General features: G+C 38.7%; 1 protein-coding gene across 2 annotated transcripts; it reads left to right on the forward strand.

Moving 5' to 3' along the window:
* The first annotated feature begins 585 nt into the window (after positions 1 to 585).
* mRNA-cap (RNA guanylyltransferase and 5'-phosphatase mRNA capping enzyme) lies at positions 586 to 8,253 on the forward strand. Of its 2 annotated transcripts, none has more exons than XM_081979688.1 (3): positions 586 to 708; positions 808 to 1,557; positions 6,959 to 8,253. In XM_081979688.1, exons 2-3 carry the CDS (start codon positions 933 to 935, stop codon positions 8,149 to 8,151), a joined length of 1,818 nt encoding a protein of 605 aa, XP_081835814.1. In that variant the 5' UTR covers positions 586 to 708; positions 808 to 932; the 3' UTR covers positions 8,152 to 8,253. The 2 variants fall into 2 exon arrangements, with proteins under 2 accessions (XP_081835814.1, XP_081835815.1); XM_081979689.1 differs by having other exon boundaries at positions 6,977 to 8,253.
* The last annotated feature ends 7,927 nt before the right edge of the window (positions 8,254 to 16,180 follow it).

The following is a 16,180-nucleotide window of genomic DNA, read 5'->3' on the forward strand; positions in this document are numbered from 1 at the left end:
AGGATAGAGGTCTAAAGTTTTTAGCACAAAATGCACCACAATAAGATACAACTTTTACCTTCTATACACTTTTTTGGTACCATGCACCGTTTGACCTTGAAAAATTAAAAACTAGAATTGTCAAAAAAAATAATTAATAGATTTAAATTTGATAATTGTCACGTGACAGTCCATTTTTTACGATTAACACAGTCACGTGATAACACTGTCAGATCATTCATTGATTATTGAAATAGTGAAAAAATGAATATTAAATAAACGAATTTAGTTAATGTACTATCATATACCATCTACAACCTACAAACTACTAAACTACAAAGGTTTAATTTAAAGTGTCACAACGACTTTAATGAATATTAGTGAATCCATATTAATGTGGTAAAAAAAATTTAATTTTGATGTACTCCAAAGCTTTCTGACAGAATCTGGAAAACAAAGACAATGTACTCATTTGAGTTAATTTCAGTTAATTTAACACAAAAATTAAAAAATACTAATAATTGCGCTTGTCCTCCACGGTTGATCACGTGTTTTGAACCGCCCTGTAATAGAAAGAGAAGAAAACAAGTATTTTAACAATGTGAAGTTAACCTATAACTGTCATTTGTTATGGATGTTGTCAATATTTTTATGATTTTCACATCGTTTGTCTTTTGACTTGTGAGAACTAGGAAAGGAAAAGAATTAAAATAAAAGTTTGTACAAAAGGTAAGCGGTGTTTTATAAGCAAAACCACTACCAGCAAATGTAGCTTATCCTTCAACTTTTCCTTTATTTTATGAAATTAATTAGTTCTGTTAATTTCAGAAAAAAAGGTCAGTCCAATCACAAGGATGTTAGTCACAAAATCAGCATTTGTAGCCAAATAAACTAATAAGTACGGAAATATTAAAGGAAAACTTATAGAGAATTTAGTTTGAGTGTAGTTGAGAATGAGTGGGTCAAGGAGAAACCCTGGCCCCATTCCGAAAAGGTGGCTGCACTGCCCGAGAAAAGCTGATACTTTAATAGAAGGAAAGTTTATGCCCCTGAAAACTCCATTAAGCACCAACTTTGACAGTCAAGTACCGGATGAATGTCGCTTTCATCCAAAAATGTTTTTTGACATATGTAAAGCAAAGAAAATCAAAATAGGACTATGGATAGATCTGACAAACACTTCGCGTTTCTATGACAAAGAGGAGGTAGAAGAGAATGACTGTCGTTATGTGAAGCTACAATGCAAGGGACATTCAGAAACTCCTTCCAGGGAGCAGACCAACCTATTTATTCAATTAGTCGACAAGTTTATATCTAAAAATCCTTTAGAGAAAATTGCAGTACATTGTACACATGGTTTCAATCGGACTGGGTTTTTGATTGTCAGTTATCTAGTGGAGAAGTTGGATTATTGTTTGGCTGTTGCAATCCAAACTTTTGCTGATGCAAGGCCAGTGGGGATATACAAACAAGACTATTTGTGTGAGCTGTATAAGCGGTATGATGATATTGAGGATGCACCACCTGCTCCAAATTTACCTCTTTGGTGTTTAGAAGATGATGAGGAAAATGATGGAGGTAAATATATTTTGGTTTGTACCTTTCAAGTTACTTGGTGTTTTTCTGACATAGATTTGTGGAAGGTTGATTGCTAAAATTTTGTTTGACTCCTTTAAAAGACATTTTTTCCTTATAAACATTTATTGCAGTATCATATTTTATGAGGGATATATTATGATCATGGTCAAAACTTATTTTATCTTCAAATGGTTCTAAAATATCTTTAAACTTAAGGGATGATTTAGAGACATTTAAAACAGTCTTACAGGCTTCTGGCATTTTTAAATAACTCTGGGAAGATTTAAGACACTTGTAGAAGCTTTTGGCAATTTTTAGATGATTCTCAATAGCATTTAGAGGTCTATGGAAGTTTTAAAATGGTGCTAGAGGCTTCTGGCAATTTTTTAGCAGTTCTGGGAATGTTTAAAACAGTTGTAGAGGACTATGGAGCTTTTCAGACAGTTCTAAATAGCATTTAGAGGTCTCTGACTCTTTCAAAATGGTTCTAGAGGCCTCTGACAATTTAAAACAATTCTGGGAAGATTTAAGACACTTGTAGAAGCTTTTGGCAATTTTTAGAAGGTTCTCAATAGCATTTAGAGGTCTATGGAACTTTTAAAATGGTGCTAGAGGCTTCTGGCAATTTTTAGCAGTTCTAGGAATGGTTAAGACAGTTGTAGAGGACTCTGGAACTTTACAGAAAGTCCTCAGTAGCATTCAGAGGTCTTTGGCACATTCAAAATGGTCCTAGATGCCTCTGATAATTCAAAACCTCTGGGAAGGTTTAAGAGACTTGTAAAGGCCTTTGGTACTTTTTAGAAGGTTGTAAATAACATTGAGAGGTCTATGGAACTTTTAAAATGGTGCTAAAGGTCTCTGGCAATTCAAAATAGTTATGGGAAAGTTTAAGACAGTTGTAAAGGGCTCTGGAACTTTACAGAAAGTTCTCAGTAGCATTCAGAGGTCTTTGGCACATTCAAAATGGTCCTAGATGCCTCTGACATTTTAAAACAAGTCTGGGAAGGTTTAAGACACTTGTAGAAGCTTTTGGCAATTGTTAGAAAGGTTCTAACAGCATTTAGAGGTCTATGGAACTTTTAAAATGGTGCTAGAGGCTTCTGGCAATTTTAAGCAGTTCTGGGAAGGTTTAAGACAGTTGTAGAGGACTCTGGAACTTTACAGAAAGTCCTCAGTAGCATTCAGAAGTCTTTGGCACATTCAAAATGGTCCTAGATGCCTCTGACAATTTAAAACAACTCTGGGAAGGTTTAAGACACTTGTAGAAGCTTTTGGCACTTTTTAGAAGGTTGTCAATAGCATTGAGAGGTCTATGGAACTTTTAAAATGGTGCTAGAGGCTTCTGGCAATTTTTAGCAGTTCTAGGAATGTTTAAAACAGTAGTAGAGGACTAGGGAGCTTTTCAGACAGTTCTAAATAGCATTTAGAGGTCTCTGACTGTTTCAAAATGGTTCTAGAGGCCTTTGCCATTTTGAAACAACTCTGGGAAGGTTTAAGACACTTGTAAAGGCCTTTGGCACTTTTTAGAAGGTTCTCAATAGCATTTAGAGGTCTATGGAACTTTTAAAATGGTACTAGAGGCTTCTGGCAATTTAAAGCAGTTCTGGGAATGTTTAAAACAGTTGTAGAGGACTCTGGCTTTACAGAAAGACCTCAGTAGCATTCAGAGGTCTTTGGCACATTCAAAATGGTCCTATAGGCCTCTGGCATTTTGAAATAACTCTGGGAAGGTTTAAGACACTTGTAGAAGCTTTTGGCAATTTTTAGAAGGTTCTCAATAGCATTTAGAAGTCTATGGAACTTTTAAAATGGTGCTAGAGGCTTCTGGCAATTTAAAGCAGTTCTGGGAAAGTTTAAGACAGATAGAGGACTCTGGAGCTTTCCAGAAAGTTCTAAATAGCATTTAGAGGTCTCTGACTCTTTCAAAATGATTCTAGAGGCCTCTGGCAAATTGATACAGTAGGACATAGGCTCCTCTTACTCCAGATCTTACTTAATCCATTTTGTTTCAAATTGTCCTACATTTGTGCTGGATTTGCGTCAATCTATAAATCCAGCTTTATTTAAGATAATTATTATTATTAAAGTTATTAATTTACTATTTTCCGATTGTCTTATACATTAGTTTGTTCTATGTTTGAGTATTAATTTGTGGTTGAATTGACTACATTACTGCACAAGTTCTGAGAGTCCAAAAAATGGTTGGTTGCAATCACTCGTCTTTTTCTGACATTATGTAATGTGTTTGTAAAACAAAGACAGAGAGTTAGAACAGCTCAGAAACTGACGGTAAGTCCACATTTGTGTAAATTGCAGCAGGGTTCGTAGTTTGTGATTGGTCAAGAAAAAGTGCCACAGCTTTCTTCAGTTATGGAGTAAGCCTTTAGTAGTAGTAGTAGTAATAATGCGGGGGGACCCTAAAAAGTCCGGCGAGTAGGCCTTACGGCCCTTTTTGAATCAAAGATTCCCCATCCCTTCCACCCCTGACCTACACCTCCCTCCGTCCCTAATCCAAGGAAGACAGTTCCCTGCAGGAGAGTGTGGAGGCCCCAAGAAAGCGCCTCCTGATAGACGACCAGCGATGGCAGACTCCTAATAGGTGATATGTTTCCTCCGCCGTTCCACATTGTGAACAAACAGGGCTATCACCAGTTTCTAGTAGATGCAAATGTCTGTTTAGGCCACAGTGGCCTGTCAGAACCGCAACCAGTGTTTTTAAGGCCCAGCGACGCCTTGACATCAACCGTTTGGATTTTGCCTTGGCGTCGCTTGGGATTCCAATCAATTCCTTGGCTTGTCTTCACTCTTTCGCCTTTCTCCACGCCTCTGTGGTACCTTCAAGCGCCCAGTCACTTGCTACCTGTCTGTTGCTTAATCCCATGTGAGGTTCGGCAGTTATTCGACTCTCAGAAGTCCAAGAGCTGAGAACGACTAGCACCACAGATGACATGCAAAAACAATGAGCACCTCCGAGAGCAGCTTATTAATTCTAGAACATCCCACAAAGTGGACAGTGCAAACTTCCACCAAAATAAATATGTATCAACCAATTAAGGCAGCCTCCACTTATATCAAACGAAATCGCACGTCAAAACTCTAAATACTGGCAATATTACACGTGGATTTGATTCGGACGGTTTCGACGGCTCGAAAGTAACCAGGAAGAAGGAATGTCACAAAACAAAATGGTAGTAGTATCAAGTCTAGCCAAGAAGTAGTCCGGGAGTAAGGTGGGAAGAATCGGGCAGTTCCAAGGGCGCCAATTTGAATATTTAAAATCTGGTATTATGTCATAAATAACTATGCAAATAATAATGTTGCTTGCTAGCAACTCATAGTTCAATAAGTACCCTTATCGGAAATAAGAACAAGCCAAATTAATACGTTGAAAATTCAAACCTCCCTAAAGGGCCGCCCAAAGAAGTCTACAGAATCGGACCAATCAGAGACAGGAACGCAAAAACCTTGAACGCGCTTAACAATAAATAAAAAAAAATATAGCAGGAAGGACCAGTAGCAACCAAAGTGGGAGACAAAAATCGTTCAGTATGGCGGCCGTAAATTTCCGGTTGGCACTGTCCGAAAATCAGTGACGATAATCAAACTGCTGTTGCTCATCTGGTTTTACGACTAACTTGGAAGTTTCATATTCAATTGCGCTGTAGGCGAATGTCGCGGACAAAGATGGCGACTTCCGTCTTGGTCGTTTAATGCACCAAACGGGGTATATTGTTACCTTCTGATACTTTTTACTTGAAGGCGCTTACCAAAGCCTGTTCGGACGACATCTTCTTCTATTGTCCTATCCGATTACGGACGTTGGTTCAGTAGATGTTGCTCCAAACTATTTTCGCAGGTTAGCCAGCCATTAAATTCTTCTTCTTCCAGGCTCTCAACTTTGCCTTGGATTATGTTTTGGAGAATTTCTCATGATATGGCTAAAATACTTTAATTTTCTATACGCTTCACAGTAAGCATGATTTCAGGCTCACATCCCATTCTTCGGAGTACTTCTTCGTTTGTAATTCTTTCTATCCAAGAGATTCTAAGAATTCTTCTGAAAATCCACATTTCAAAAGCTTGCAGCTTTTTTTTCATAGCGTCTGACGGGGTCCAAGCCTCCACACCGTACAGAAGAGTGGAGTATATATTACACATGACAATATTCTCTTCTTTAGAGCCAGATTCAGATCTCGACCTGACAGGAGCGGTCTCATCTGCATAAACTTCAAGCGTGGGCTATCAGCATGACAATTTGGTTGAATTGGTCTCTATCTGTTGCTACTTGGAAGAGTTGTTCTACTCCCAGTGCGGTCCAGTTTCTAATATTTCGCAGCCACGATAGCTTTTTGCGACCTATCTATCTTCTGCCTTCAACCTTTCCTTGAATAATCAGGCGAGGGATGTGATATTTATCACCTCGCATTATATGCCCGAAATAACTGACCTTTCTTGTTTTTATGGTGTTCAGGAGTTCTCGATCCTTATTCAGCTGTCCCAGTACTTCTTCATTACTGGTATGTGCAGTCCAGGGGATCTTAAGGATTCTTCGATAGCACCACATTTCAAACGCTTCTATTTTATTCATGATTTCAACTTTAAGCGTCCATGTCTCACATCTGTACAAAAAAATGCTCCACACGTAACAGCGGAGTGTTCTTAACCGCATCTGAACTGTGAGGTTTCTATTAGTGAGAGTTGGTTTCCATTTGCTGAATGCCCTACGTGTCATTTCAATCCTTGTTCTTACCTCTTCGTCGCACGTTATCGTTATCTCATTGTTCAGCCAGCTACCCAGATATGTGATACCAGTTCAATATTGTGTCCGTTGATTGTAATCGGAATTGGTTCTATGTTTATTCTGCCCACAGTCATCCATTTCGTTTTCTTGATGTTTATATTAATACCCCATCTTCGACCAGCCTCGTTCACTCTATCCAGCAGCATTTGCACATCTTCCATGTTTTCTGCAATGATGACAGTATCATCTGCGTACCTTACGTTGTTTACAATTTCGCCACCTATCTTTACTCCCTCTGTCCTGCCATATAAAGCGTCGTGAAATATGTTCTCTGAATAAAGGTTGAACAACAGGGGTGATAAAACACTTCCCTGTCTTACGCCTTTCGGACGACATAATATGTTTTAACGATGATTTTGTTTCGTGGCAAAAGTAGCAAGCTGAAAACCACTTTTTTTTGACCAATCAAAAACCTGCTGCGCAGAGATTCCCGCAAATGTTGCTCCAACGGGGGTAATATATGTACCATTTAGTTGGACTGCGGTATTTGACAGTTCAGCAGATTATGTTTAGTTGCATTTAGGAATTAGATCACACACGCCTATTGATATTTAAACTAATCTTGCAAACAACTTAGTATACCCTCACATAATTTGTTAGGACACTTTTCATTTTCAGACATGGACGGCATCAACGGAAACCAGAATGATTTAGTAGCTTCCACGTCGTTTTTAGACTCGGAAAATCCAACTGCCAACATAAACGGCAGACGAAACAAAAATACCACTACGCAGTTCATGACCGGTGTGCCTGGCGTAAAGTACTTTGACGAGCAACCTAAAGCCTACAATCTGCAGAGGAAGGTTCAAGTAATGTGCGGCTGGAAGAAGAAAGAGTTTCCCGGCTGTCAGCCCGTTTCGATGGATAAATCAAATATCAGTTTACTGAGCTCAAAACCATACCGCGTGTCCTGGAAAGCGGATGGGATGCGTTATATGATGCTGATCGATGGGGAAGACGAAGTGTACTTTTTCGATCGGAACAATACAGTTTTTAAAGTTGACGGATTGAGGTTTGTTCATAGAAAAGACTTGCGTCGGCATTTAAAGGATACGTTATTAGATGGGGAAATGGTGATAGACAAAGTGGACGGTGAAGATATTCCACGATATCTTGCCTACGATATTATCCAGTTTGAGGGTCAGGATATTGGACAGTTTCCCTTTTATCCTACGCGGCTTCAATGTTTAGAGTTGGAAATAATTAAACCGCGTTACGCGGCAATAGAACGAATGCTTATTAATAAAGTTAAAGAACCGTTCAGCGTGAGAAAAAAAGATTTCTGGCCCATAACTCAAACTGCCAATCTTCTAGGAGAGAAATTTGCTAAAAGTCTCAGTCACGAACCGGACGGTTTGATTTTTCAACCGGCAAAAGATCCTTACGTGGCTGGGAGATGTGATGAAGTGCTAAAGTGGAAACCTCTGGACATGAACTCAATCGATTTTCGAGTAAAAATAGTGAAAGAAGGTGGCGCGGGGTTAATTCCGACCAAAGTAGCGTGTTTACACGTCGGACAACTAGACCAGCCTTTCGCCAAAATGAAATATACCAAGGCGCTCAAGGAATTGGATGGAAAGATCGTCGAATGTAAGTTTGAAAACAATGAATGGAAATTTATGAGAGAACGGACTGATAAATCATTTCCCAATGGTTTTACAACTGCAAAAGCTGTATCTGCTAGTATACGCGATCCTGTGACGAAAGAGTTTTTAATTGATTATATCAATAAGAATCGCTACAATGATGATGCGGAGATTATGCCGCCTCCAACGAAGAAAATTAAACGGTGACTGTTATCTTAATTATTATGATTCTGATTTATGTTTAGTTTAATAATTTATTGTGCTTTAATTTTTATCAGACTATTAAAGTATTTGAGTATATTATCCGAATGCAATTGTTTGATTTTTAATATAATTTGTTGATGGAAAAATTACAAATTTTTTAAATGCTAATTTAGTTTCCTTTTTCTTTATTTTCCGAGTACTTCCGAAAAAACTGAAAATTCCTGTCACACAAAGTTAATTCTAGGCAAATTTTGACATTGGTGACAGATATCACGTGGTTTGAAAACGAAACACGTTTTATATCGATTATTTCTTTCCTATCAATTTTGACCAATCGCTATCAAGAATTAGTATAACAAATGTAAATTTTAAGTGGAAAAATCACTTAACAACTGTCAACTTAGCTGTCAGCAGTTTTTCCGGAAAAAAATTCGAAAAAATTTCACACTCCTCACAGCAACATAAAGAATAGTGTTACCCTTTCTAGCTTGAAAGTTATTGTTCTTATTGTTTTAATTAAAATAAAATGTTTATTTAACTCAGGAAATAATCTTACCAAATATCCCTCGTGCATCTAATTTTTCCTGTGGAAAAATTGGAATACTCGTTTCTAAGTAATTTGTTTTAACAAATAACAATTTTTCCGGAAAAATTAAATGCACTAGGGATATTACCCCCGAATAATGCAAGAAAACTTTTCTAAACCCTGATTTTTGCAACTGGGACAGTCAGGTACAAAAATGCTTAGAGTGAGAAAATGACAGTTTTAAGCACATTTTTGGAATCCTCATTAAATTTCCTATCCAATAATTCGAAAAAACGCTACGAAATGTAGTACAGTCAATGAGAAAAGCGGTGTCAAAGTTTGAACTGCCAGAAAATCACATATTTTTTGACACATGTTGCTTTGACCCTAAATTACTCGCTTATTTGACAAGTTACGTCAAAATGTCAGAAAACAAAAGATCAAGCTTTCTAAAAATATCCCCACATGAGTTGATTGATAACACCGTTTGGCCGCTAGAGGGCGTCAAATTTCAAAAGTGGTTTTTTCGTACTTATTTCACCTAATCATTCTAATTTAAGGTCCTTTGGTATAAATATGCCCTTTGCTGTGCATTAGAAACCTACTGGAGCAAAATCAAAAATAGCCAAAATTGCACTTTTTGCAACAATTGTATTTTTTCAATTTTTTGGGGTTTGGTTTTTCAAATTCAAGGGTTTGCGGAGGGCACACGCTTACCGGGGGTGAATAGAACCCTAGACTAGTGTCCCAGGGCGCCGAATGACGCTATGGAACTGCTAAAGGGAGATAAGCCGGTACGGCAACTAATGCTGCTCGCTGTGCTATTTCCTTTAACAGGCTGATTCCCGGGTGCTTGCACTTGGTTACCACCTGCTCCACTAAAAGCTACACAGATGGTGAACCCAGACTATCCCAGAGATCAGTCAGTGACCTCCCTCTGGGGAAGACCCCAATCCCCCCCCCCACCACCCCCCAGGAAGCTGTATTTATACCCACATCATGACCCCAATTCGCTGATCTTGTTTACATAAGTCTGGTATTGGGGGAGACCGAAGCAAATGCAGGGACGGAACATAGTGTAATTACTATGTTACAATACCTTTCAGACCGCTTCCAACTGGTCGATATCGCGGGCAGCAGGTCGGAGGCTCTTCGTGTAAGAGCATGTGTCCCGCAGGGGTCTATACTCGGACCCCTATTATTCATCTTGTATGTAAATGAATTACCTTCCCATCTCTCAAATCTGCCATCAATTCAATATGCAGATGACACAACCCTTCTTGACCATCATTGTAACACTGCTCAGCTACACGTGGTAGCTGCCGCCACTCTTAAGAAACTAAACACCTATTTTGCTGACATCAATCTATGCCTCAACCTCGAAAAAACAGAAACTGCCGTATTCTCCTTGAAAGAAAAAGATGAAGGTAAATCATTCAAATTTTTAGGAGTAATCCTTGACAGCAGGTTGACCTAGAAACACCACATCATCCAATTGACAAAAAGCCTCTCTTCGACCCTATTTCTCCTCCGCAGAATCTCACACACCACTCCAATAGAAGTCTCCCTCACAGCATACATGGGTCTTTTCCAGTCCAAACTATCATATTCTAGGGAAATTTGACAGACTGGCAAAAGGTCTTTCTGTTACAAAAAAAAGCCATAAGAATTATGGGCAAACTAGAGTCCTTGGACAGTTGCTCTTTTCAAGATCTCCAAATCCTAACCTTACCAGGCCTATACATATTAGTATTCATCAGTATTCATCGGTCGATCGTACCGGTCGGACATGCCTTGTTTATGGTTCTTATCGGGTGCATCTGCATAAATATAAACACTGCAAGTAAAAAAAAGTTAAGTTTGAATTTAACCATAACCATAAGTATAGTGCCTTGATGCTTGCTTTTATCGTAAACACATATGGCAACTTCTGAAACTTGTTCTAAATGCAAAGACAATTTTGTTGTCAATAATAAACATGTCACATGTGGCTGTTGCAATGCAGCTTTTCATAACATGTGTGTCCGAATAAAGGATCAAATTTCTAAAGCAGTTTTGGATACACCAAACATTTTATGGTTTGGTGATGTATGCATTGGGGTTGTTAATAAGAATGTTAAATTGTTTAGCAAAATTGATGAGCTTGCTGACAAGGCTGATATTTTGGTCAGGCAGACTGCTGACTGTCTTGCAAGAATGGAGCTAAGTCAGCAAAATGCTGGTGGGCTGCAGGATAGTCAAAAACCACGAAAGAACTATGCAGATGCTCTTAAAGAAGCAGTATTAATTGTGAAGCCTACTACCAAATGTGAAAGTAAGCAAACTAAAAAAGATCTGCAAGACTGCTTGGATAGAGTTTCTTTGGATATTGGAATTAATAGACAAAGAGGATGCCAACAAATTAAAGACCAATCTCGAAAAAAATATGTCACAACAGTTTTCCACTGCTATCCCTGAAAAGCGTAAGCCATGTATTAAGATAGTTGGAATAGAGCGCGAATTTTCTGAGGACGAATTGATAAGGGCACTGCAATCCCAAAATCGTAACATAGTTACTCCAAATAGCTGAAAGCTTGTAGTTACTAAGAAGATGGTCAAAACATTTCTGGCGATCTTCGAGTGTGATCCAGGCACCTTTGCACGTATTCAGAAAGACGCTGAATTTAGATTATACGTGGGCTTGAAAGTCTGTAGGTGCTATGAGTACATTAGAGTATACAGGTGTTACAACTGCAGTAGATTTGGTCATAGTTCAAAGGATTGTCCTCACACAAAAACTTGTGGAAAATGCTGTAGTGAGTCACATGAATCGGCAGATTGCTCGGCTCAGAAACTCACGTGTATAAATTGCCAGATAGCGTGCAAGGAATTTAAGCTTGATTTGAACACTGAACACTCTACTTTCAGCTTGTCATGTCCATCATACAAACGGTTGGAGCATAAAGAACGATTAAAAATCCAATACGAACCCATGATGTAGCAACCAATTTACTCAAGAAATAGGGAGAGCACAAAAACTGTCATCCTGCATCAAAACATACAGTCGCTGAAAAACAAGACTTTGGAAGTGGAGTGCATGCTGGATGGCTTGGAGTATAAACCTGATTTGCTGTTGTTTAGTGAACATTGGATAAAAAGTGTTGAAATGTCTTTTGTAAAGCTTAATGGATATGGATTGGTCTCCTCTTTCTGTAGAACTGAACTGGGACACGGCGGGACTTGTATACATGTTGCAGACTCCTACACCTTCAGAGAGGATACAACTGTGTGTGATTTTAGTGTGGAGGGTGTCATTGAAGTGTCATGTGCTGTTAGTCTGAATTTAAAAATGGTAATTGTATGTATGTATAGACGAGGTGTTGGTTGTTTTGAGACCTTCATGGAGACCCTTGAGATTATTTTGAATTATATATTTCAGAAGTATGTTAACTTTAAAATTATAGTTGGCGGTGATTTCAACATAAATTTACTTGATGTGAATAATAACTGTACGGTGGGGTTTTTGGATCTGGTAAATACATTTAATTTATTTCAATGCATCTTTGAGGCTACTAGGGTAACTGACCAGTCGTCTACACTGATTGACAATATATTTTACAATTCAGAAAATAATTATAAAAGCTATGTGTTGAGCACGGCTCTTTCTGATCACAAGGCTCAGATTTTGTGCGTTGGCAATACCGTATGTGAGAGAGAGAGTTGCGCATCCAGATAGATATTCAGTAAAGGTAAGCTTGGTCACACACAAGTCTGAAGTAGAACAGATCGACTGGTCTGAGATTTATCAATCACAGTGTGTAAATAGGGCATATAATAGTTTTCTCCAAACAATGACCAGCTTATCAAACCGAATTTTTGTATCAAAGAAATGCATAAACAGGAGGCGCTTTAACTGGATAACTGAGGGCATTCGAACGTCATGTAGGCATAAACGTGTTCTGTTTACTATGATAAATAGCGGCCAGATCTCTGAACAGCATTACAAGCGGTACTGTGGCATTCTTAAGCGCGTTATAAAAAGGGCTAAGCAACTGTCTAACCTGGCATTCATAGACAAAGCTGAAAATAAAATAAAAGCTGCCTGGCAATTGGTTAAGAGGATTACGAAATCGGACGACAGAAATATTGACGTGATCGGGAGTTTTGCTGGTAAGTACGGTAGGGACAGCTGTGGTATACTAGATAGACTCAACAATCACTTCTCCAAAGCATGTCCGGACTTAAATGTAAATCCTGACTCACAGGATACCTTCAAAAACTATATTTATTTATTTATTTTATTTTATTGACTAGTTTACAAACACCCGTAAAAGTAATTACATGTAAAGTATTATGCCTAAAAACTACACCTTAAGGCTAACAAAGAGAAAAGAAAGAAAGAAAGAAGGAAGCTACATACTGACCAACAAGACCTAAAGCACTCACAGCATGTGCCGATGGCCTAACAGCCTTTTCAGGGGCCGCCCGTTAATTGCGAATATATCAAAATTACTTGTTTTTGTTATTCTGTTACACACTGACAGGAGTTTACTTATCGGTGATAAGGTATTCCTATCTGTAAACAGATCCGATTGCAAGAGTCTTAAATGTAATTTAGGAACTTTTAAATAAATTTTACTAATCAACTCACAGTTGTTGTACTTAATATTATTAATAATGTAGTAGACAAACATTACAGCTTGCGTATCTCTCCGGTCATTCAGACTGGTAACGTTAAAGGTGTCAAGCATTGATCTGTATGAAACCATGTGCGGGTAAGCATTGTTTTTCTTAACATAGAGAAATCTGAGAAAGCGCTTCTGCACTCTTTCAATCAGATCAATATTTACTGATGCAGTTGGCATCCATATAATTGAAGCATACTCCACATAGGGCCTCACACAGGCGTTGTACAGCGCGATAATAGTCGAGATTTGAAAATGCCCACTGTTGCGCAGCACAAATCCAAGGGCTTTATAAGCCTTAGATGTTATGTTGTGATTCGCCAACACAATAGTTTTCGTCAACAAACTCAAGCTTTCTAGTAAATGTAACAACTGAACATTTTTCAATGTTCAGGGTCATATGATTCATGTTAAACCAATCCACCACGACATCAAGATCAGCCTGCAGCTTGCTGCAGTCTGATTTATCATTTACAGTTCTAAACATTTTAAAGTCATCCGCATACAATAAGCACTTTGAAGACCTCACACCATCCGGCAAATCGTTGATAAATATCAAAAAAAGCAATGGCCCCAGGTTGCTACCCTGAGGGACGCCCGAGGTGGCTTCAAACACTTCCGACCGGGCTCCCCCCACTTTAACGACGTTTCGTCTACCGCTTAGGTATGACTGAATAAAGGCGACAGCGTTTTTGGACAAACCCAAGCAGCCTAACTTTTCAAGCAGCAGACAGTGGTCGACCCTGCCAAAGGCCTTCGCACAGTCCGTGTACACTACGTCCAGTTGCTTTCTTTGATTTAGTGCATCAAATGCATTTTCAGCAAATGAGCATAGGTTAGATACTGTAGATCTACCTGGCAAAAATCCATGTTGGCACTTTGACAGTCTGTCACTAACAAATTCATAGATTTTTTCATAGAGGGGCGGTAATTGGTTATATCACTCTTGTTTCCACTTTTATGAATTGGAGTAACAACGCCATTTTTCAAAGAGTCAGGAAATATATTTTGTTGCAGTGATAGGTTAAAAATATATGTGAGAGGTCCGAGAAGTGAATCTTGACAGCCCTTATAAATATAAGAAGGTATACCATCCGCACCAGATGACTTTTTATGTTTTAATTTTTTTATACTTTTAAGAACTTCCGTTTCAGTTACTTTTGTAAAACTAAAGATACCGCATTGATATCTGGGCTCTCTGTGCTGGGATGTAGTGTACACCGATGCAAAGTGCTGCGCAAAGGCATCCGCCACACTCTTGTGATCGGTAAAACTGGTCGCACCGCTCGTCATTGCGACATATAAGCAAAGTGCTTACTCCATCAATTTTTTTAATGCCTCCCATGAAGTGTATCGCATAATTAGAGATTTAAAAAATACTAGTTCTGTGGGTGATGACAAAATACCTATAAAAGTGCTTAAGGAAGTGGCGGATGTAATATCTGAACCGCTCGCTGCCATTATAAATCTTGCTTTTACTTCGGGCTGCTTTCCTGAAAAACTCAAAAATGCCAACATTAAGGCTGTTTATAAGAAGGATGAGAGGGATAATGCAAATAATTATAGGCCAATTTCTCTACTTTCCAATGTTGGAAAGGTTTTTGAGAAGGCATTATCTTCTGGACTTGTAAGTTTCTTGGATGCACATTCTGTGGTATCAGATAAGCAAAACGGCTTTAAGAAAGGTAAGTCCACCATAAGAGCTATCTATCAAACACTGACAACTGTCTTGCTTTCCTTAAATGAAAAGAAATATACTTCAGCAATGTGTTTGGATTTGTCTAAGGCTTTTGATAGTGTTGACCATGAAGTGATGCTGACAAAGCTGAACATGTATGGCATTAGGGGAAGATCGAACGACTTAATAAGATCATATCTCACTGGCAGGACTCTCTCTCGAACAGGTAGCTGAAGCGAGTAATCAGGGTGTAACAGTTGTGTCCGATAAAGTATTAGTCAGCAGAGGGGTGCCGCAGGGTTCTGTACTGGGCCCACTTTTATATATTTTATATACCAATGAGCTCTCGGAGGTCACCGGGGAACACACAATACTATATGCTGATGATACCACTTTGCTTTTGAGTGATGTATCCCTGGGGTCTCTCTCGTCCAGAGCTGTCCTGGCGATTGACCAGCTTCAGCAGTATTTTGCATGTAATAATCTTCTCTTGAATGTGTCCAAAACCCAATTTTTGATATTCGGTAACAGAGTTCATCACCCCTTAACTTTTCACCATGGTAATAGAGAGATTTCAACGGTCAACAGCATTAATTTTTTGGGAGTTTAATATAGATGAGAGGTTGGATGGGGGGTTGTCGCGATACTGCTTTGCACTAAGGGTGATTGCCCGGGAAGTTGGTTGCTTGGCTGCACTGTCAGCATATCATGCATTTGTCGGTTCTAGGCCACAGTACGGTTTGATATTCTGGGGTAACTCTAGTAATATAGACAGAATATTTGAACTTCAAAAAAAAATGTATACGTTCCATGTTTAACATGAATTGGCGGGACTCATGTAGGGTGTGTTTTGTTGGGTATAAGTTACTTATACTGTCACAAGCATGTACATTTATCATTGTTTTATGTTTATAATTGATAATTCGGATCTTTTTGCTGACTCAACTGCGGTGCACGAGTACCCAACAAGAAACCATAACCTGTTAATTCAGACTAGGTATAACCTCACCTATCTGCAACACAACGTTGAGTACTCGTGTAAGAAAATCTACAATTCGTTCCCCGAAAGGGTGAGAACACTCCCAAGAGGTAAATTAAGAAGATGGCTAAAGCTTTATTTAGCTGAAAAAGCGTTTTATAGCCTTAAGGAATTTTTTGATAGCG

Source organism: Ips typographus, linkage group LG5 (genome assembly GCF_016097725.1).
Source record: "Ips typographus isolate SLU linkage group LG5, UJ_Ityp_2.0, whole genome shotgun sequence".
NCBI lineage: Eukaryota > Metazoa > Arthropoda > Insecta > Coleoptera > Curculionidae > Ips > Ips typographus.